Raw genomic sequence first — 23,150 nt, forward strand, 5'->3', positions numbered from 1 at the left:
GTTAATATGCTTCGCATAAAAAAAAAATTGGCTCCCAGATTTCTTGGTCCACTACGCCCACAGTTAATAGCCATGGCTGTGGCATATGATTTTCGAGCTGAAATTTTACTGGTTTTCCAGTCGGATTGCGAATATGATTTTTAGATTGTAAGCCCGAATAAGTGATTAACTGTATAGACAACGAAAAATTGCAAAGTTTTCAGCAAGAAAGTGGAGGATTGCAATGCTTGCAAAGAGATTTTGGAGGTGTTATACTCACGCTCCCAAAATGAAGAACGCCAATTGTGTTTTCGCGGTTAATTCTCGGTGACTTCATGTTTATTCTCGGTGACTTCATGAAAAAAATATCGCGCTGGTGTACCGGCAATACCCAGAACACGGTGTCCAGCATGTGCGTCCACTGCGGCTACGACAGCATCATGCTGCTGAACGCGGTCACGGTGTACGGAGTGACCGACAAGCCCCGGGACGTCCACTTCAACAAGCAGCCCACCAACTTCACCTACAACCCGGCAGGGCAGGTAAGCACGTCCGCTAGAGAAGCGAAATTGCAATTCCATTTCCGCAATTCTCGTTTCTTGACATCCTGTTGGTTTATTAACGTCATAGAGGTAAAGACCCCGTTGCCCAGAAAATCTGGCGTCGGCTTTGTCGGTGTTGCGAGCAAAAAAATGGCTGTGGCTTAGCTTAGTTAAGCCCGGTAATTGCGAAAGCAATATCCGTAGCTACGCCATGGTTCAGCTGGTAGTGTAGCTGGTGGTGGAGCTTGTGGTTAGACTTGTGGTGATGCATCGGTTATACAATCCAATCCAATCCACTCCAATCCAAAGTTGGGTTCCTGGTTTTTGCGGCAGATGGTATGACGTCATAGCAGAGGTCAAGCTAAAGGTCAATGGTAGCTACCGCGCCCTCGCCACGCGAGGAGGTGAAAGTGAAAGTAGTATTGCTTTCGCAAAAAAATCACGAGCATGACTATGGCAGGTGGTCTCCAGAAAGCAACCTAGGAGGCAGGTGGGCCACGAAGGTCACGTGACCTTGTGTCGTCATCACAAACTGCCCACTGGATAGTGAGAAAACTGTCCACTGTGGCAGACGGCAGTTAAATTAATGATTGGCCGCTTGGGAAGAGCAACCCACGGGCCTCACAAGGCCCACCGCTGGGAGCGCCTGCCATTGCAGGGCAGTGACGCATCGCTTAACCGCTGCGCCACTGCTCCAGAAGTGGTATGAGGATATCAATGCATCTGTTAATGTAAAGTACAGAATGACCTGCTGCATATATGGCAATTACCTCTTTACCCTTTCGCGGTGGCTCAGTGGTTATGGTGCTCGGCTGCTGACCCGAAAGACGCGGGTTCGATCCCGGCCGCGGCGGTTGAATTTCTTTGGAGGAGAAATTCTAGAGGCCCGTGTACTGTGCGATGTCAGTGCACGTTAAAGAACCCCAGGTGGTCGAAATTTCCGGATCCCCCCACTACGGCGTCTCTCATAGCCTTAGTCGCTTTGGGACGTTAAACCCCATAAAACAAACAAACAAACAAACAATCTTTACCCTTCCGCGCCATACCCTTAAGGTGGAATTTTTTCTTTCCATTTTTGATCTTCTACGGTTCTTTCTTACCTGCTCTCTTTACTTTCCTTCTCTCTTGTTGTTCATTATTTCATTTCATTCCTCTTTGTCGCCCCTTTGTTCTCCCACAATGTCTTCCTGAAAGCTTGTGACGGCGTCTGACTTCATTTTCCTCTCCTCGCAGTTCATGAAGGTCTCGAGCCTCCACTACCAGCTCACCAAGCCGTTCGTGCTTACTTGGACCCACTGAGAGAGCTGCTCCAGCTGCCCCTGTTGTGTCATGGCGGCTGCAATAAACCGGCTGCGGTGTGCAAGTGCAGTCTAGCTGGTGGCTTGTGTTATGGTTAAGCCCACTGTCTAAAGCTCGAATGCACGCGCTGTGTCCTTTTTACAGCGGTAGTTGTTATCGCTTTGTCTTAGCCACATAGGCCAGCACTACACCGGTGCACTGCATCGTCAGGTGGCACTCGAATGCAGAGCAGTACAGTTAATTGGGAACTTGAAGAGGAGTCAGAGACTTTTGAACCCGTCTATAGACTAGAAGATATCACGAAAAAGTAACGGAAATTGCAGTGCATCTTGCATCCTTCGAAACGCGGACGTCGCGGCCAGTATTTTTATCCCACGATCTGTGGGCTTTCGTTTCAGACACTCAGCAACAGTTTCTATGTGTGATACAACTGAAGTCGCGCCCCATCTCGAATCCCGGCACCTGAACTTGACGCTTTCAAAACAAAGTGCACCTAGCAGGAAGGCTTTCTTGTTGTGCTTCACAAACACGCACAATGCACCACTTTTTATAGAACTCTCTTTTGAGACTTGCTCGGAGGTAATACCAGTGACCAGCTTTCTTTATTTTTTTTAAATTTCTATACACTAGAATACACTAGCGGCATGGTCTTAGAGGAGTGTGGGAAAGCAAATGAACAAATCAAGAAAAGCGGGGATTAAAGTATGAGGGGACAAAAAGGCCAAGAGGAAATAAATGCGCCGCTCAGCTAAGCGACAAAGAAGGAACACAATAAAAAAGGGGCCATTACAACTTGAAAAAAGGGTGTCACTGAACTATCACTTTCGCGCATATATTGTCGGGAAAGTCCGCAGTCAAATGCTCAAAACGTGTCTGCAGGATAATGGTTCCGAGGACGAGCTGATGAGATGAAGGGATGGTACAGTAGTGGCTGCTTACAGCTTCTTGCGGGCATGATCAAGAAGCGAAGAGTAGAATTTGGGAATTGACTGTGTGAAAAATTGGTGGTGGCCATAAAGTTAAGGCCAGGGGAGAAAGAATATCGGGATATAAATAACAGATTTGAAGCCGGCCTAATCAGCATTACCGTGATGCTCTTTGGTTCACCGATAACAAGCAATGCGAACGCATCCGTACATTAGATGACAAAACTAAAAAATGTGACTATATGAAGCAGGTAGGCGGCGTGAGGATGGGGAAAGGGGCTTTTAAATAAAAGTTTGCTGTAGCCGAAAATTTGCAGAAATTAATAATTAGGCGGACGAACTAAAAACTGGTGGCAGTACGATCTTTGAGGTGAAGGATTGAGTGCCCACGAGAATTTCGGAAAGGGGCACATTCAAAAGTCGATGCAATGATTGTTCCGAAAATGTCAAACATTCAAGCTCTTGTAAAAAAAAAAATTCTGAAGACTGAGGGGTAAAAACACGAGCGCGCACAGCAAATTATTTTATTATAAAAAACTTAGAGGACACCATGGACGCTGAAGTCTTAACAATTATGAACAAATTGAGACAAGTGAAGACTAGTGAAGCGAATGCGATAAAGAAACAACTTCAAAGAACGCCGACGAAAGTAAAACGATTAGGCTCAGAAATAATCGAACTGCAGATAAAGCCGCCACATCGAAGGTGCGCATTATTTTCAAAGAAAAAAAAAGGGAAGGTGTTATAAGAGGGTAAGAAATCAATCAATGCTTGCCATCCTACAGTGACATCCATTCGTTGCGCCAGATTCTACAACGTCATCACTATTCCTCATGCGGCATGGATGTCTGAATAGATATCACAAATTAGAAATCTCTAGCAGCATTAGAACAGGCTGCAGGCAAGCGGAAGCGATTTTGCGAACTGAACCGTGATGAAGAAAAAGGTAGAATAACTTTAATGCAATGGCACCTCGCATCAAGCCTAATGCACTGCCTATGGTCCGGTGCTATCTAAGGACTCATGAATTGATTGTCCTTTTCTTCGTTGTGAGTGGAGGTCATAAAGCTGCGACGTTATTATCGCGTTGCACATGTCTCTTGGGTGTTGCTATTCCAGTCCTCGTACTACGAAGGCACGAATTCCACGGTACGTTCGCTAGGACGAAGCTGACGTGAAAGAGCCATACCACCAGCAGCGACATATGTCCAGGGTATTTGGCAGTTCGCCGTCTCATAAGAATTTTATAGATATTTAAGACATCGTAAATAGGCTTTTTATAGCAGAAAGTTATAAACGAAATTCGTTACAAATCTATACGTTGCCCACGACGGATGAATTCGGGCACATAAAAGTTTAAAGTCAGTACACCTGTGGGTCTTTCACCCTCAGTTACACTGATTGGTTTGTACGAAGCGGGCAGGTCCCGGTAGAACCAAGCCTGGCTTGACACAGTCCTCAGAGGCGCTTTCTGAAAGGGTTGCTTTTCAGGAAATGCTCCAACCTGCTTGCGGCTTGGGTCAGATCACTTTCACAATACATTTGTGATCAAAAATTATAACTATAAATTAATAAGGGGTGCCTGTCAATTCCATGAAGATATCTGGCACTGGTAGAAAAATTAACGTATAGTTTCGTGCTCGTGAATCGAAAACGTTGCGTGACAGAGTTGCAATGGGGGGGGGGGGGGCGGTTATGTATACGTCAGGCAGTCTTGTATGTCGGGGGCCGTCACGTAGCTCTTGTTGAGGAAGCCTCGAATCTTCTCCAGGAACGTCACCCTAGTGCTGATGTTGTGGATGCCGAACGCGGTGCATTGCTTGCTACCTCTGAAGAGGGTGTTCTTCCAGACGTCGAACTCGATGTCGTACACGGCGATGGTGAAGTTGACGGGTACGAAGCTCAGCTTCGCGGCGCAAATCTGTCGCCCGAAAAACAAAAAGAAACGCAGGCGCACACCGCTGTAATGAGCAATCGTGGCAATCGTTTACATTCAAAACCATATTAGTACTGTACTTCCTATACTTGCGTAATACCACTAAGTGAGCTTTGATGTGTAAAGTTTTGTGCTTAAGAAGAACCGCGCTTTGTCATGGTCATCCATATCGAAAAAACAAACAGAAAATTTTATCTTCTAAAGGCAGGTTTTCCTGCAGCATTCTGGGTCCTGACAACAGAAATTCTTGTAGTAACAACAGGATTTTCTGTAGTATTCATGGGCGTCCGGAAGGGGGGCAAGAAAAGCGGTTGCCCCCCACCCCCTTCCCTCCTGGAATTACGGATCCTATTTATGCACTACTAGAAAACAACTACACAGCTTGATCAGCACGCTTGGGTGATATTAAGTTATCGGATTTTGCTTACAGAGTTCAAATTCTTTGTTCATTAATAAATTGCAATGTTTATTCTCCAAGCCTAGCACTAATTTGCTGCTTCTAATTTTTGTTTCATGTGCACAGTTTAGACCACAAATAGTTCCTTTTAGGTGCTAACCTACCGTCTCCCCCATACCCGGCCATCGGGTGCACCCCCCTGGAAAAAGTTCTGCAGACGCCCTTGGTAGTATTTAGCAGCCTCATGTCATAATAAAATTTTCTGTTGTAACAACAGATTTTGCAGTAGTATTTTAGTATCTACTAACAGAAATTCTTCCAATAACAACAGTATTTTCTGTAGTATTGAGCACTCTCGTGTCGTAACGACATAGCCAGTTCTGTCACCACAACAGACAACTTCGCAACACAACAGAAAAATCTGTCGTAACGTCCAAACGACAAAAAGTTCTGCTGTATATTGGAACCGGCAAATCTCGAATGGCAGAAGCCTTTGTCCTGCAGTGGGCTATGTAGATGTGCCAGTTTTTCCAGGTTGAAAAAAGTGCCTTTAATGTTGAGAAAATTACGTTTAAATACTTTCGCGTCTCTCGATTCAGATTAGTGGCCTGAAGAGAAAGAAGAACTCCGAAGTCACCATTCCGAAGTGAATGGCTGTATAGCTTAGCCTCAGAGATCCCAGTCTGCGAGCGAAAAAGGCCGGTGTGGCCATGCGGTGATGTATGTGCCTATACAGGCCAACTTCAGTTTTTCCTCAGTCAATTTAAATGTGTTCCTCTAAGGCGGTAAAATTCAGCCTTCCGCAGTTAGAGATAACAGTTGGGATACTACATAAGTTAATTCGGCGAGTGCGTTAACTTATATTTATATTCTATTTACTAGTTACGTCTTATCGCTCTGGCACAAGTGACGCCTGACCTCAGATATAACAGTTCTTTGCCAGTCATCACTGAGGAGCTCCAGCGCTCAAAAATGCTCGGCACAACACTGGCCCTACATATCTTGGCAAACCACTGGAAATCATAACAACTACCCAGGTAGGACCAAACATTATAATAGTGTTATAAAAATGTTATTTAAGTTGGAGTAATGTTACATGTTGCATAGTAACTTTACATCAACATTAAAATTAACATATAACGTTATAAGTTATATAGGAAACGTTACTTTCACATTCTAAACAAACGTTGTTTTAATATAATCTTCTAAATTTTATTATAATGTTAGAGTCGCAACCATAAAACAACATTGCAAATATATTTCGAGCACGAATTTCCAGACATTTTGTCACTGTTCTTAGAGTAAAGATGTTTTTCCACTAACAGTACCTTGTAACCACATCTCTTAGATAGTACTCGCCATAGATTACATGAAGAGCCCCATTATTTTGTCGCAAAACTTTAGTTATTACCCATTCCCCACTGTCACTCATGGGACATCCCGCAGTAGCGAGTATATAAGCTCGGCGGCATGATATCCGTTTGGAGGTGAGTGAATACGAGTTGCTGTGCTGTAGTGTAGTGGAGAAGGTGTCGCTCTTGTTGTTGGTTCTTGCAAAGTGTTGTAAGTTGTGTGCCGTCACCACTGGCAGGCCTGCATGCTTGTGCGGCGCTGCTTCACCATTTTCGAGAAAGTTCTATTTATGTTGTTTACATGTTTCATGAATGTTTGGGGAACGTTATTTGAACATTTATATGTAACATTACAAAGGCGTTACAAAAAAAGGACATTAAGGACATTGAAATAACATTTGAGCGTAACAAAAATGTAACATTATCGCAATGTTGCGGTGCTACCTGGGTACATTCCCCGTAAACATCAGCAAAATGCGTTCTTGTCGGCCACGCCGGCTTGAGAAGACTAAGGTGGCATAACGTCCAAGGAAAAAGAGTGCTATGCTAGACGGACTTCAGGCCGGTGTAATCAGTCTTACTTTTGTGGTAAGTGGATGAGGTTTGTAGGAAGTTTCTTGATTTTGTTCTGAATTGTGATGGGCAGGATTTTAATGTAAAAGGATAAAATTGCTGGCTTCGTTCTAAACGTTCATGTGCCCCCTAGACCTGACACACACTCGCGCTCAAATGCCAGTCTGCATTTACATATACTCGGTTTTCTTTACAAGTGCGTTGGCATCTGCTAGGGCTACAAACTGCTCACCAACCGCGCATCCACTGAAAGATCGTGAAACGAGCCAATGACACATGGGTGGGTTTAAGAATGGTGTGACAAAATGTTTCCCGAATCATACCTCCAAGGCTTTCAACTGTATCAAGTCAAGAAGGCTGCAGAGGGTCAGGAATGTCAGACATCCCGAACACTTCCTCATCTCAGTCGCATAAAGTGCCAACATGTGACTCCAGCGCACAGAGCACGCAAAAGAGAGAATGGCTAAAGGATTTTTCCAAGCATTTAACCCCAGAAAAACCGAGCACCAGGCCGGGATAAAGTTTGTACTATCAGCGTCAATTGAAACGCGAACAAGCCAATTGAAACGCGAACAATACAACTCGCAGATATTATACTAGGGAGGCAAAATACATGAACAGTTGATTTTCCCATCGAAGCCGATAAGCCCGCTCTTCTAAAATGTAATAGCCCACGCCTGTATTTCATCTCCAGCCTCTAATATGCTTGATTTTTTGTGCTCGCGTTCCAGTTGTTTTGTTCGCATTTCATTTGACGCTGATAGTACCCATTGGGAAACCAGTGGGCAACCAATGGGGATCGAACCCAGCACCTCCTGCAAGCAAGTCGGATGCTCTGAGACTAAGCCAGCGCTGCGGTGGAGTCGAGCTCCACTATAGGTCACCACACGAAGCGGGTCATAAAACCTGCACAGAATGACCGGAATATTAGTTCCAATCGAACTGCGCATGTGTTTTCTTTTTGTTGTGCCGTTGTTATTGCGCCGCCATGCATTTCAGTGAATCATAGCTAAATTATTTTGACCGAGCGGTGGCGCTGTGGCCTACTGTGCAATCTGCTGGGAAAACTGAAGCGGCATGTTTATTTGGCATATGCAGCTATTCCAGAGATAAAATTTCTCGTTATTGCAAAAAAAAATCTTCACGCTTTTCTTTTTATTTCTTTTAAAACCGCATCGTGCGAGAACGCATGAGTTATATGCGGTTTGCGAAATAAAGAGCAGAAAATAGAGCATTTTCTGTCTAACAGAAAAGCGAACTGTTATAGCAGACTATGGTATACTGCTAAAAATGACGGAAATAAACACAAAATCAGGATTTTTTTCTGAATAATCTGATTTGCATCTGAATTTCAGCTCAAAAACTGCAGCCCGATTTTGCCCGCCTCCTTACCCCAATTCCGGCAAAAATAGAACACAAGAAACGAAGGGCCAAAATATAACAAATTAGCGTCCGTCCTGGCGTCTGCTCTGCCCTTTCTGCTCAGCAGTTTAGTCCTACCTTTTCTCTCAATCCTGGAATGGGGTCAAACACAAGCGTGCGGCCGAGCGTCTTGTCGAAAGAGATCCTCACTCTGTTGTTTGGATCGTAATAGGAATTTTGTCTCAAGACGACGGAAACGTTGCACGCCTGCGAAAGTGAAAAATCGAAATAAATTTAAATGCATCGAAAGCACAGCATCGCCTGCAAATACATTCTGTGACGTGGCAAGTGTTCGCATTTTGCCGCACCAAGAGCAGCGGTCCCATTACACGTGACGTGACTAAGTGCGCGCTCCATTATAATGCTATTTTTCACGTTTACAATTTCATATAAGAAACTGCAAGACAGGGAGAGAAGCAACATTCGCTATCACATTACATTGCACCGCATTGCATTACCTTATTACCTTAAAGACCGCAACTTTTGGGGGTATTACAAAAGGGGTAGGTAGAGGCATAAAATAAATTATATATTGAAAAATATTATCGGTTAAATGTGGCGAGAGAAGGGGCGTCAACAAAGAATATTGTGCTTGGAACAGACTCGAGAGAGGTCAGCCTGGCACCATAGCAGGAATAACCATCCCCCTCTGTACCGTCCATCATTGTCTGAGGACTCGTTAAAGAAGCACTGGCGGCGTCTATTCAGTGGGTGCGCATTGAATGTGTGTGCATTTTGTGTACGTAGCAGATGTGAAGAGAGCCTCAAAGGTGGCTGAGGGGCTTGGTTATGGTCCCAGACACACAGGAGTCAGAAACTTGACTCTCATGCTCAAAGTGTGGCCGACCCGCTAGGGTCCCGACCCACTTCTCAGTGCAGCTTGTTTGCTTAGCGTACTGGAACCTGTCAACCGTCCGCGTCGGCTCATCGACGCTCGAAGCTCTGCCTGTGTCCCTCTCTTCCTGCCTCTCCCTCTTCCCTATCTGAGGATGACAGTTAGTTCCTAAGCGCTCGGGATCTCTGCAAAGCACAGCGAGCCGCAGACACTCACATCTCCAGGGCTTATGTCCGGGTCAATGCCCGGGTCCGTGCATGGGTTGTACAGGCCGTAGTTCCCGATGGTGGTGACGTTCGGGTCCGGGGTCCGGGGTTTATACCAGCGCGCCTTCATCGTGAACGAGATGGAGAGCGTCGAGAACACGCCGCTATCCCAGAGGAGCTTCATCAGCGTCGCTGACTCATTCTGCGACGGGAGCAGAGCAATGAGAACGCCAGAATTGTGCAAGGTTCATTTCAGTCCGCGCCAGGAAGAAAACAAAAGTTCAGATACTGAAGAAGTATACTTTGTTTTGGGCTAGATTGTTCATAGCTATAGGGTTGATCTTGAAAACGGCGTAAAAGGGACAGGAACAACGACGGCACAAGAAAGCAACGGGACAGCCGCCAACTAAGACTTGAGTATGCGGCCCCACAATGGATGCAGAAGGCCGAAGAGAACTTGAATTTTTAAGAGAGTGACCTTCAGCTTTAAACTGAATGTTACCACTCGTGACTGGTTCGCACATACAATGACAGGGTCGGTGCGGAAACTTTCATAGGGGAAAGGGCCTTCCTTGTTCTTGCCCCTTTTGCGCCGTCTTCAGGATCAGCCTTACAGATACTGAAGGCACAGGCTGCATGCCGCTGCTGCAGAAATGCGCGCCTTATGAGTACCCATAGAGGCTTTGATATTGTTGTTGTTGGCCTCTGGTGCAACGGCACATACCCACAGAAGGGGATTTGACAAAGTTGTTGTCGCTGTTGCCTGAGTGGTGTGACATGGCACATACCCACGACGAGGGATAAGCCAGGGTTGAATGCGGAGAGCCAAAAGAAGAGGGTAAACTGGTGCAAAGCTAATGGTATTGCTTTGGGTAATAAATCAGAATAATTAAAGATGAAATTTAAGTAAAAAAATAATAAAGAAACGGGAGAAATGATTAGAGAAAAGTATGTGTCAAGACCGCAGTTTTCCTCATCCTCAAAATACTGCTTCGTATTCCTCGCCATCCCATTCTTGCCAGTTCGCCTGTGTGACATGAAGAATCTACCCACAAGGCCATGTATGCAGTGTACGCTTTCAAAGGCATCGGTAGTCTTTATTGATGTGCACATAGCCATAAAGCACCGACGCTGAAGTGCGCCCACCAAAAATATAATGTGTGCAACCTTAGCAAAAAGTCCTCCAAGCACAAAGTCTCCTTTTGAACTATCAATGGAGCTCTGTGTCACCCTTATACACCAAGGGTTCTTGAGAGGCTAGGACGACAGTTTTTTCTCCTCATAGAAAATAACGGCTTACTCGGCTGAAAATGAAACCCTGTGACTGGTGTTTCAAACTTTTTATAAGAGGAAACATTTGGTCGAAGAAATCTCTCATAATTTTCTACAACTTATTCCCTAATATACAGGCAGTTACGGCACAATAATTTTCAATTCGAAGTGACCAAGGCAGTGTGCGGTGTATATAGCGGCGTACAGTGCGCTATAATACGTTCTTCAGACTTTAATGAAAATTTAGGTTTGTCAGCGTTAATAAAAAAAAAACATTTCTTAAGTTTCAGTGCTACAATAAAGGTGCATTCTACGATGAACGAATAAATTTTTGTAGCCCTCGGTCTCAGAGTTCTTTAATCTTCTGTCATTATCTGTGCTACAGTTCTTCATGCCTTTGAAGGCATGCAACTTCCTTTTAAGGAACTAATTGTAAGCAAACATGTGATGAAAAAGATATGTACAGCCCCCGTCAAAAGTATACAGCCCAAGGGGTTCACTTCTAAAGTGATTAGCGGGGGTTCCTATAATATCTAGCGATTCAAAGCTTGGGAGGATTGAGCACTCGAAGCATTTTATCGTTGGAGAGATTACGGTCGCTTAGTATGAATAACCAGGCACGCTGAAGGCCTCGCAAGCAAACCACTTGGGCTATATAGTTTTAACGGGGGGTGTACATAAACGTCACCACCAACCTTAAGAATATCGCGTGAAACTTGGGAACTATTGGCGCTGTGGAGCAGCAAGCCGATTAACACAATCCAATGAACATTGAAAGTTCCTCAGGAAGCCCATATTACAACACGTTTCTCTAAGTGGTGACAATATCACTTCCAATGGAACTTGGCCTGCAGAAATGGTACGCTTATTCAACAGGCCGTGTCATGAAGATCTGCATCATGACGTACACGCGATCTGACGGGGATACTTGTCAGAGGACTTACCACGGAGTGGAAGTAGCGTGACGTCACGCGAGCCGGGAAGTTGTATATGGACGGCGGCATTATGACGCAATCCGGCCGGTCGTGGTCTTGAAACAGGAGGTGGCTTATGGCTATGAATATGTGGGGCGAGTAAAAGTTGCTGCGGAAGAAGAGCCGACAGTTAGGCTTAGCGTCGGTGGCCCGGTTTACAAAGGCAGAACAAAACAGCGCTCGAAAGTAAATAGTATGCCTTGTATGATTTCAGCGCCCTCACACACAGCTTTCAGGAAGTATACAGGGTGCTTCACCTAAGACTTTCCACAGTAATAAAAAATAGGCAAGAGCGCTTTTTCAGCATATCATAGTCAGCGGTTTAGTTCGCCAGAATACAGCTAACACGCGCTAACTAGCAGGCTTGTTAACTAATATTCAAGAGTAAACTTTTAACTAACACTGTTAGGCTCCTTAATTATCGAGAAGCGTGTAGCCCACCGTAAGTAACATCCATATCCGTTTTATAATTTTGAAAACAGATATTTTGGGCGCTGTAGCCCAACAAAATTTAGCTATTTCGATAACTTAGTTCACTGGATGGGCTGCTTTACCTGAAAGCGTCTCGAAACGCATGTATTTTGGCGCGATGTAGCCAAAATTTGTCCTCCCCCCCCCCCCATATGGATCCTGCATGAAGTCTAGCCAGTAAGAGAGGATAGCACGAGATAGTTGGAAAGCGCTTCATTGGTAGGAACGGGCCGGTCGGGCTGGCTTTGAAACCAGTGAGAAGGCGGTTTGAGAGATAGTATACAGGGTGTTCCAGGGAAGACTAAGTAATTGTTAAAAATTGTTTTCTTTTTTAGGTAAGATTATGGCTTTTTCAGCGTAGTATTACCAGTGTTAGTAGGACGCCAGAAACCGAGGTGATCGTTTTCAGTAGTGAGCTAGTTAACTAATTATTAATAATTAACTTTTTATCTAGTAGAGTTAGGCGTCTAGTTGCAATTGGAGATTTGTAGCCGGTCGTTAGTAATCGCCAAGTCAGTTTATAATTTCGAATACGGCATTATCCTTGGCGCTGTGGCTCGACAAAATTTGGCTTTTTCGGCTACTTACGGGCAGCGATAGGGTTGCTTTAATTGCATACTTTCAAAAACGCACGTATTTCCGCATGGTGCAGCCAAATTTTGTCGGGAAACAGCGCCGAGGGTAATCAGGCTTTCGAGATTCTATAAACTGATATAGTTATTACTAACGACCGGCTACAAATCTTGCGCCCAACTCTACTAGTTAAAAAGTAAATTATTACAAATTAGTTAACCAGCTCACTGCTTAATACGATTCACCGGCTTTCCGGTGTCCGCCAATAGTGGTAATACTATGCCGAAAAAGTCAGATTTCTACCCCAAAAATAGCCTATTTTTGACAATTCCTTATTCTTCCCTGAAACGTACTGTTTGTATTATTTATCTCTTATAGCGAGTAACTGTGGCACCAGTGCCGCTAAGTACGGCTCGGGTGGTGTATTGCAGAATGACCTATCGGTCTCGAATGGCCTATCGACCTCGAAGTCGGACGCTAACACCACATGCAATTGGCAAGTATATAGCAGTCACGTGATCACTCACAGCAGCTGCTGCCGCACTTCCATCCACTGTCGCTCGTGCACCAACATGCCTATAGCCGAGGAGGGTTGAATGACAGTGTAGTTCGGCTTCCCCTGCCAGTACTCGTCGATGTCCTGCACGACACAACAGCGGCCAAGAGAGGAAAACGCTTTATAACTGGACAAGGTTCAAGCATCGTGTGAAACTGCAGCATCAGGTCACTCGCAGGAAGCGTGCTAGTAGTGGTCTAGATTTTCTGCACGAGTTTTCCAAGATTTCATTCGCGAAAATGTATACTTCCTATGCAAATCTCTTGTTTGTAACGCGGATTGCGTATGCGAGTTTAAACCTGGTACGCAGACATGCCTTCCTTACTGTGTTCTGAGAAGTGGAATCAAATTCCGACTTCGTTTATTTAATGGAGAAGAATTAACGAGTTGAACTAAAAGCGCGAATGGGTAAGGATGTGAGGCCAATGTTTTTAGCGGCTGCAGCACTGCCAGTGATGTGAAGCAGTGAAATAGAAGTCGATTAGGAGTTCGCTTTTTCGTGCAAGACAGCGTGGCGAACCAATTTAGGAGACGTTTTACTTCTTCAATGGAGTTCAACGCCCCAAAGCGACTAAGGCTATGAGAGACGCCGTAGTGGAGGGCTCCGGATAATCTCGACCACCTCGCGTTCTTTAACGTGCACTGACATCGCACAGTGCACGGGCCTCTAGAATTTCTCCTCCAAAGAAATTCTAGCCGCCGCGGCCGGGATCGAACCCGCGTCTTTCGGGTTAGCAGTCGAGCACCATAACCACTGAGCCACCGCGGCGGCCTGATTTAAAAAACAGTGGTGGCTGAGGGTTGCGGTGCTCGGCTGCTGACCTGAAAGACGCGGGTTCGATCCCGGACGCGGCGGTCACGTTTCGATGGAGGCGAAATGCTTTAGGCCAGTGTACTGTGCGATGTCAGTACACGTTAAACAACCCCAGGTGGTCGAAGTTATCCGGTGCCCTCCACTACGGCGTTCCTCATAGCCGCAGTCGCTCTGGGACGTTAAACTCCATACACCATCACCACCTAAGAAGCAGTGATGCCAATAACGCAGACGTGTCTCATGACGCCTTTGCCCCGAGAATGATCGGGGCGTGAGGGATATCTTTTCCCGTGCCAGAAAGTCACAAGTTTGGGAAAGAAGCGCTGATTTACCGGGTGTGTAAAACCATTAGGGAGGCGGCATACACAACCGCGTGCTTAGAAAAGAAGGGCTTGCTTTCTAAGCATGTTCTTTTCGAAGGAAGCCTCCTCCGTTGGGCACGGGTGACTCAAGACGCAGTGCGCTTGTCTCGAGCTTTAAAATCTGTTGCGTAAAAGAAAACAAGGACATGATGAAGTCGGGAGGGCTAGGAGCACTTGTACTTGTCCTGTCTTCCACATGTCTCTGTCCTGTTTTGTGCTATACTTACAATACGCCGCACAAAATAATCTAAGCGGCCAGACTGGATATTTGCCTCAAGGATAGCTCCCTGGTTGGGCCGTACAGGCATCATGCTAACATATATATGAAGCCACGCTTGAGTACTAATGGCTAAAGGGATCACAAATTGACCTTTAAGATGGTATTGAGCGAACGAGGGAAGGCAAAAGAGCTGCTCGTTATGACACACATGACGAAAACCAACCGTCAACGAAACCATGGAGCTTAGGGGATTTTTTTTCAAGTTGCGGTTTGATTAACTCGAGATTATCTCTTAAAGATAACTGATAAGAAAGCAGAAGTAGTATCATATGTAGAGTGTAACGTCCCGAAGCTGACGAGAAGCACCGATATTATTTCGAGCACACGGGACATTTTACAGCACACTGAGACCACACAGCAGCTAGGCGTTTTTCAAGGCCAAAGCCTTTAATGGCTCATACTGTCGTCCGTTAACAAAGCGTGTCACACGCGTTTAACTCGGGAACTAAAAGAGATAGAAGAAAACCAATGGTTGCTGCAGAATAAGGAGCGAAAAATGAACCTAGAAGCCACGTTTGATGACTGTAGATTAATCAGTTAATTAATTATAGGCAAAATATCTAAATTGCGTCTAAATAACGCGGAAGTCGGCATAGCCACGGGAACGGTGTGACGTTACATCCACCGGAAGTCGTCATGGCTTAGTGAAAATTGTCACAGAATGGTCGGAAAGACGTCGGATTTGTGTCAAATTAGATAAAAAATGTGTAATTAAGCGTAATTAACACTTAAGATCCCCGAAATATGTATAATTCGGGTATCGATATAGCCACGGGAACGGTGTGCCATCACATCCACCGGAAGTCGTCACGGCATAGTGTCCTCGGCTTTCGCCTCTCGACACTTTAGTTGCCAAAGTGTGCTCGCACTTTTTTTCATTTAGCTTCGAGAAAAGTGAGCCCGTCATGGCTGGTATTCGAACACACGGCCTCCAGGGCACCGCAGTTACTGAGCCACCACAGCCATGGCCTTGAGGATGGTCAAGGAATTCGTTATATCCTCTCTGATTATTCAAGAAGCCATGTGCTAATAAGAAAAGCCTCAGCTTAAGTTAGGTGGATTTATAACACCAATGTTCTTGCCTTCAGGATCGTCAGGGCGTTGATGATATCTTGTCTTCTGGTACCAGGGGGCCTCATGCTCAGGATGCCGTACTGGTAGATTTGCCTGCCCCAAGTAAAATCAAGGTTGCTCCTGAACTCGGGAGTAGCGTAGTCCCTCAGAAGGGTTCCGTTGCTGAAAAAAAGAAAAGGATAACTTTTGTAGAGAAAGGAATGTGTGTGACTTACGGCCACGTTTCCGAAATAAGAAAGAAAAGTGCAGCAAGCCATCTATTAAAGCGATAAAGCATATCCACCATTATTGGACAAAAATTTTGAATATTGAAATTTTGTAACCTATTGTTGTAGAAATATTGAAGGTGATTGTCCCTTCTTCCGACGTCTGCGAAATCTTTCTTTTAAAGTGCCTCCATAACTCGCATCGAGCAGTTAATACTTCCATAAAAAACAAACGGGGAACGCTTTTGACGATAGCAAAAATGTAAAAGCTAGAAAAAGCAAGCCTGCTGACGCGAGATAAGCGGATTTATTTATTGTTATAGTCAAATCTTACAATACAAGAAAAAAAATTTCTGCCTCTCCCGTAAACGAGAGTAGAGTAAGCATGAAATGTTTACGGGCATAATGTCATCTCGGTGGACACCCGAACCGTACCGTACAGGAAGGGAGGAACGCCACCACCCGTTCAGCGCGATGCCTTGCCATTTGAACGCAAGGTTTTTTGAGGAAAGGAAATGGCGCAGTAATTCTCTGCCATCTCGGTGGACACCCGAACCGTACCGTACAGGAAGGGAGGAACGCCACCACCCGTTCAGCGCGATGCCTTGCCATTTGAACGCAAGGTTTTTTGAGGAAAGGAAATGGCGCAGTAATTCTCTGCCATCTCGGTGGACACCCGAACCGTACCGTACAGGAAGGGAGGAACGCCACCACCCGTTCAGCGCGATGCCTTGCCATTTGAACGCAAGGTTTTTTGAGGAAAGGAAATGGCGCAGTAATTCTCTGCCATCTCGGTGGACACCCGAACCGCACCGTACAGGAAGGGAGGAACGCCACCACCCGTTCAGCGCGATGCCTTGCCATTTGACCGCAAGGTTTTTTGAGGAAAGGGAATGGCGCAGTAATTCTCTGCCATCTCGGTGGACACCCGAACCGCACCGTACAGGAAGGGAGGAACGCCACCACCCGTTCAGCGCGATGCCTTGCCATTTGAACGCAAGGTTTTTTGAGGAAAGGAAATGGCGCAGTAATTCTCTGCCATCTCGGTGGACACCCGAACCGTACCGTACAGGAAGGGAGGAACGCCACCACCCGTTCAGCGCGATGCCTTGCCATTTGAACGCAAGGTTTTTTGAGGAAAGGAAATGGCGCAGTAATTCTCTGCCATCTCGGTGGACACCCGAACCGTACCGTACAGGAAGGGAGGAACGCCACCACCCGTTCAGCGCGATGCCTTGCCATTTGAACGCAAGGTTTTTTGAGGAAAGGAAATGGCGCAGTAATTCTCTGCCATCTCGGTGGACACCCGAACCGTACCGTACAGGAAGGGAGGAACGCCACCACCCGTTCAGCGCGATGCCTTGCCATTTGAACGCAAGGTTTTTTGAGGAAAGGAAATGGCGCAGTAATTCTCTGCCATCTCGGTGGACACCCGAACCGCACCGTACAGGAAGGGAGGAACGCCACCACCCGTTCAGCGCGATGCCTTGCCATTTGACCGCAAGGTTTTTTGAGGAAAGGGAATGGCGCAGTAATTCTCTGCCATCTCGGTGGACACCCGAACCGCACCGTACAGGAAGGGAGGAACGCCACCACCCGTTCGGCGCGACGCCTTGCCATTTGAACGCAAGGTTTTTTGAGGAAAGGGAATGGCGCAGTAATTCTCTGCCATCTCGGTGGACACCCGAACCGCACCGTACAGGAAGGGAGGAACGCCACCACCCGTTCGGCGCGATGCCTTGCCCTTTGAACGCAGCGCTTCTCCCCCGGATCACGTATGACAACGAAGTGTAACATGGCATTTATGTGCTTTTTGCACGCGTTATTAGAAATCGGAAATTATAATTCCGTGCATTATCAAACCCACAGCTCCACTGATATCTTGATAAACATTGAGAAGGCACTGGCAGCAGTTATTTTTTGTCTCGTTTGGAGACCAACCGGCGCTTGCATGCCGGTCGCGTAGGAGGGCTTAGAGAGTCTCGTTAAATCTCGTTAAGTCTCGTACGGTGCCCGGATGTTCTCGTTTTAGAGCCCGGATGACTGGAATTCAGTGCCAGGATGACTGGAATTCAGTGCCCGGATGAGTGGATTTCAGTGCCCGGATGACTGGAATTCAGTGCCCGGATGAGTGGATTTCAGTGCCCGGATGAGTGGATTTCAGTGCCCGGATGATGGCTCTCGGTCTCGGCGTGACGTCACCACACTGCCGACATCGGGAGCTAAAAGCATTTCATGCTTAAAAATTGCGTTCATAAACGGGTTTTCGTTCAAAAATGCTTCTGTCCAGAACTGTTGGGCATGAGTGTCTCGAGAGAGTGACTGTAAAAGGTCAGCCTAAAACCCTGTTGGCAACGTCGCCAGTCATGCAGGCATGATACGGGAACGTATGCCAGAAGAGAGCAGAAGGTTCAAGAGGGGGGTGTAGTGCATTCTTTCGAGATTTCCTATAAAAGTGGTTTACAGACGGTCTATAGACTCCTTATAGACTCTATTGCCTTCCTATTGATATTTCTTTGTGTCTATTTATAGTCTATAGACTCTCTATAGAAAAAAAATTCTACCAAAAGTGTATGGCGATATATCTATAGATTGTCTATAAACCTTCTATAGCATTTGTATTGCCAACAGACTTCTGTAGGATTTGTCTATAGAGAGCCTATAGACTTTATAAGAAAGGACAGTCGATAGACTGTCAAAAAAAAAATTTTGTAAGGGTTCCCAGAGCACCGCATTGGCTGTTTAGCCATGTATCCAGGAACCTAAATCATACTGCCAATTTGGGAGATTTTTGGAGATGTGATCACGACAGCTCTTTCAATACTGCGAATAACTGATGCCCCGTTGGCCTTGCCGGAAACACTGTAGCCTTGACTGACGAATAATCCTACTGATTGATGAATCGAGCCCTCTGAAATTAATCCCAGCTTTAGAGGGTCCAAACAGATATTATGATACCTAATTCGGATAAATCTAATTTACAATTCAGTGCCCTCAAGGTATGCAGCAAAAAGTTTTGAATTAAGGCCACTTAGGTGTAACACAATAAAATCGAATTGTATTAAGTTTCTTAGATCAATTAATCAACCAGTTTTCTTCAGTTAAATGCACTGGAGAGGAATGAACAGAGCAGGAAATCTCATAAAGAATTTAAATTTAAACGACTTAAATTCTTGAGCTACAATTACATTAGATCGTATTGTGTACGGGAATGGGGGCATGAAATTTTTTTAGACCACCGAAAAGACAAGGATGCAACTTTAAGATACAAAAAAGAAATGCCTGAAGAGGGCACCGGGTAGCAGCAGCCTTGCATTAACAAGAGAAATCACGAGTCACACAACTTGCTCACCGTACCAGGTGGCAACCTGGATGGTGAGCAAACTGTTCACCGTGGGAGGCGGCTGTTAAATTAATGACTGGTCGCGAGAAGTTGATCACGAAGAGCATCCAGCCCAGTCGATGGCTATCGCTTAGAAAAATTTTGTAGCGAGAGCTACACTGCGTCAGCTCTTCGAGCCTTCAGCGTGGCACCGCTTGAGCTCCGTGGCCTTGAGCCGGTTGGTCACGTGGTGCGGAGCAGCTGCTGCTGTCGGCTGCGCGGCGCACCGGCGAAACCGAGCTGCAACAGCTGTGCGCATGTGCCGTGTCGAGTGGGGGGGGGGAGTGGAAAGCGGGAGAGGGAACCACTCCAGCTCTCGCTCCAGGTTTAACCAGAGCTATACCACGCCAATTTTTTAGTTAGTCTATGGACTGTCCATAGACTTCTGTTTATAAAGACTATAGCCTCTCTATGGACAAATTCTATAGATAGTCTGTAGACAATCCTTACCTTTATGGTCATACTCTTTTAGTAGAGTTTTGTCTATAGATAGTCTGTAGACTATGAACAGACAAAAAATATCTATGACAAGGCAGTAGAGTCTGTAAGAAGCCTATAGACTGATTATAGACAATTTTTAAAGGGGATGTTTTAAACAGCCACCTACCGGGGCAGCGGGGCAGGGGCGCATCGCTTAAATGCTGCACCGCTGCGCCAGTTGTATGAGTATTTCCAGCAATATATGAATGCACAGTAGCGAATTGGGAATTCCGCATTTATGGGCATTAACCCACTAACGCTATCGCGTGAAACACGTAATCTGAAACTTGTTTCCCCTGCGGCATTTATTGCACCATTTTCTTACGTTTTTATTTGAGTTGGTCGCGACGTCAGTCATGAAGAAGACAACGACATGTGGAGAAGTAAACGACCAATTTAATTTCATTTAATAAGTCTAATGAGTGCAATCCTTCCAGACTTGGTGCTCAACTTTTCTGGGGAAAAATTTTTGGGAAAATAAGTTTTTTGCCCAGCCTCACGGGCACCAAACACGTTAGTCATAGACCTCTTCGGCTATGGTCCATTGAGTAATTAGAATAAAATCACGATCATTATCAGAGTTCTGGTTCGGCACAGTTGATCAACAGTTATACTGATATTTTGACAAGAAAGAAACATAGGCAATAGACAAAAACTACATGCATTGATGCCCTCCATGTTTTTAGCTTCATTTAAATTAACCCGACAGAGGAAAGTCCTGCCGTGCTCGAACTGAGCAAAGTCATCTAAACTCCACGTATGCTCGTTTACATGAACCAGGTAAAAGAGGGTAAACATTCGCAGTAAACAGATTTCTGCGCCTGCTACCAGCGGCAGAAAATACTTTCCTCAGTCATGGAAACGGCTAAGCGTAATCTGCTCAGGTGGTCTGCGAGTAAAGCCACCTCTTGCGGTCGGACTACCTGAACCGGACCACTCGACTACCTGGCCCAACTTGTCGACATTTACCTGACTAGCCCCTGTCAACTTTATGTAAAAAGCCGCTCCTGTCGCTTTTGTTTCATGTCCCTGCTCATTTTTGGCGCCGAGTCGATATGACGACCACCATTGTACAGGTTTAAAGTGGCACCAAGGATAACTCCGTTCAGCTCTTTTCTGAGAAAAGTTAATTTGTAAATTTTCCCTCCACTCAATCCAAAGTCGTCACGTCAACACGAAAAGAGACTTCGGGATCAGCGATTTGAAGTAAATGGTCGCGTACAATGGCTTCAGAGATCCGGGCCGAAATACCGATCTCAACGCAGTGCAGTTTGCTTGTCAAAAATGGCCGCAAGTGGCGACACCTGTATTTGAGTTTTCGACCCTTCGTAGCTTGTGAAAGCTTCGTTTACAGTTCAAGTAGCTTATCTGAAGTTATAACCCGGTAATCTATCGACAGAGACCAACATCAATCTGTCCTCGGACTTCATTAAAAATATCCAAGCGTTCTTGAACTCACTCCATGGAGAATGAGACACCCATCACTGTTTCCAAGTACAACGTCTGGCGCAGTAGGAAGTGGTAGAAGTTTTCGTGGAACGGGACGCGGCCGGGTGTCGTGGTTCTGTTCACGAAGGGCATCTGGCCCCCCTTGTAGGCGGACTCGTAGAAGATGAAGGTGCACACTTTGTCCGGCGGTAGGAAGGTGAATTCGTCGTACCGTTCGCTGCTGGTCGTGCACAGCACGGGGAAAATGAGCTTCTTGGGCTTCCCTGCGGCGGAAATTGAAGAGAGAAAGCGGGGGATATCACTTTATGTGGCACTTGCTTCAGCGGGAGGGAGGGAATCACTTTATGTGACGCCTGCTCTAGCGGCACCTGTTTAGCGTGTCATCATGGCTGCGTAAGCTCAAGCAGCACAGGTAATTGGCCCAATATTGGCAATGACTGGTGTTACCCTGTTCCTTTTGTAGGACCCCAGGTGGTCGAAAATTCCGGAGCCCTTCACTACGGTGTCCCTCATAGCCTGAGTCGCTTTGGGACGTTAAACTCCAATAAACCAAACCAATCATTATGGCTTCGTAAGCCCAAGCAGCACAGGTAATTAGCCCAATATTGGCAATGACTGGCGTTACCCTGTTCCTTTTGTAGGACCCCAGGTGGTCGATATTTCCGGAGCCATTCACTACGGTATCCCCCATAGTCTGAGTTGCTTCGGGACGTTAAACCCCAATAAACCAATAAACATCTCCCATATTGGGGGGTCGATTAGCTGTGCTACTGGGGAGGGCATCGTGAACGCAAAGTATGATGCATGACAGTGTCATGTTCTTAGGTCACATGGCTTTTTTATGGCATCGGTTCATGTTGCAGCATTCACAGAGTGGTACATCTGGTTGATTAATCTGGAGTAGCATGCTAGGCTCATAACTCGGCAGACATCTCTTTATCCACTAAAGCCTCTCTCTCTGGTTGATTAAAAACACAGCATTTATAGTGAAGCCAATAGCGATTGCTTAATGTAACATGATTCTCGTTGTTAGCATTACCATTTAGAGTTTGCAGGCATGCATATAATCTTGTTTCACTAATGAACCTTGCTACCATCGAAGTGTGATCGCGCGGAAATAACGTTAAACGGGGTAGTCATGCAGTCGTAATTTGGCTTGGCAGCAATTTATTTACCACTGCCCTTTAGTTCTGACGACGCATGTATTTGAAACGCTTGTGCATTTACTTTAATACGAGCATATTACGCTACTTCGTTGGAATCTCTTCTTAAGGACTGCAACCTTCCGTGGGTGTTTCAAATTATTCAATGCAGATTTTCGTTCGAGAACTTGTGAGAGATAAGCCAACGTGGTTTGCGCAGGTGAATTCTACAGCGTGGCGGACGTTATGCACCTGATACAGCTCTATAATTAGATTTAAGCACTCAAATTTTGTCCAGGATTATTTTATGAAAGTGAAGACTGGCAAGATTGAAGCTCGGCGCATTTTTGAAATTTTCTTAGTCGGCAATGCGGCTCGAAATATTGAACGTCCAAAATACTCTTTTCAAAACTCGTTGAGTTCGCTTTCACGCATTACGTAATTATAAAATGTGGTCGCATTATGTATTACCTATTTTACCGTTTTTTTTTGTTCCCGTTCAGTCATTGCCAGTTGCGGCCAGTGTTGTCCAAAAGGCAAAATTTTTTCCTTCGCCTACTATGGTATTATAGGTGGGGCTTAGTAATAGTAAGAAGCGAATGGATCAAGTGCGAAAAGTATCGCGACGAGATGCGGCCCCCAGTTGCG

General features: G+C 45.7%; 2 protein-coding genes across 3 annotated transcripts in view; one reads left to right on the plus strand and one right to left on the minus strand.

Moving 5' to 3' along the window:
* The window catches only part of LOC149347955 (lysosomal alpha-glucosidase-like), a 28,334-nt gene extending 26,296 nt beyond the window's left edge, over nucleotides 1-2,038 (plus strand). The window contains exons 19-20 of the mRNA XM_089587793.1: nucleotides 375-521; nucleotides 1,755-2,038. Of these exons, the coding sequence (XP_089443919.1) occupies nucleotides 375-521; nucleotides 1,755-1,820 (213 nt within the window). The 3' untranslated portion in view covers nucleotides 1,821-2,038. The remainder of the gene's footprint in view (nucleotides 1-374; nucleotides 522-1,754) is intronic.
* Nucleotides 2,039-3,254: 1,216 nt separating this feature from the next.
* Nucleotides 3,255-13,418, minus strand: LOC149347957 (uncharacterized). 2 transcript variants are annotated; one of them, XM_089587791.1, is made up of 5 exons: nucleotides 13,285-13,418; nucleotides 11,684-11,822; nucleotides 9,478-9,669; nucleotides 8,505-8,633; nucleotides 3,255-4,667 (listed from the first exon to the last, which is right to left on the minus strand). In XM_089587791.1, exons 1-5 carry the CDS (start codon nucleotides 13,329-13,331, stop codon nucleotides 4,440-4,442), a joined length of 735 nt encoding a protein of 244 aa, XP_089443917.1. In that variant the 5' UTR covers nucleotides 13,332-13,418; the 3' UTR covers nucleotides 3,255-4,439. The 2 variants fall into 2 exon arrangements, with proteins under 2 accessions (XP_089443917.1, XP_089443918.1); XM_089587792.1 differs by lacking the exon at nucleotides 8,505-8,633.
* Nucleotides 13,419-23,150: the final 9,732 nt, after the last annotated feature.

This window comes from Amblyomma mixtum, chromosome 4, assembly GCF_055824585.1.
Source record: "Amblyomma mixtum isolate Tamu chromosome 4, ASM5582458v1, whole genome shotgun sequence".
Taxonomy (NCBI): Eukaryota; Metazoa; Arthropoda; class Arachnida; order Ixodida; family Ixodidae; genus Amblyomma; species Amblyomma mixtum.

Coding starts and splice junctions, on each gene's coding strand:
- LOC149347957 (XM_089587791.1), bottom strand. CDS start 13,331: ATGTTGGTGCACGAGCGACAGTGGATGGAAGTGCGGCAGCAGCTGCT. Junction 11,823..13,284: donor GAAGTGCGGCAGCAGCTGCT/GTGAGTGATCAC, acceptor CTTCTTCCGCAG/CAACTTTTACTCGCCCCACA. Junction 9,670..11,683: donor CACGCTACTTCCACTCCGTG/GTAAGTCCTCTG, acceptor CTCCCGTCGCAG/AATGAGTCAGCGACGCTGAT.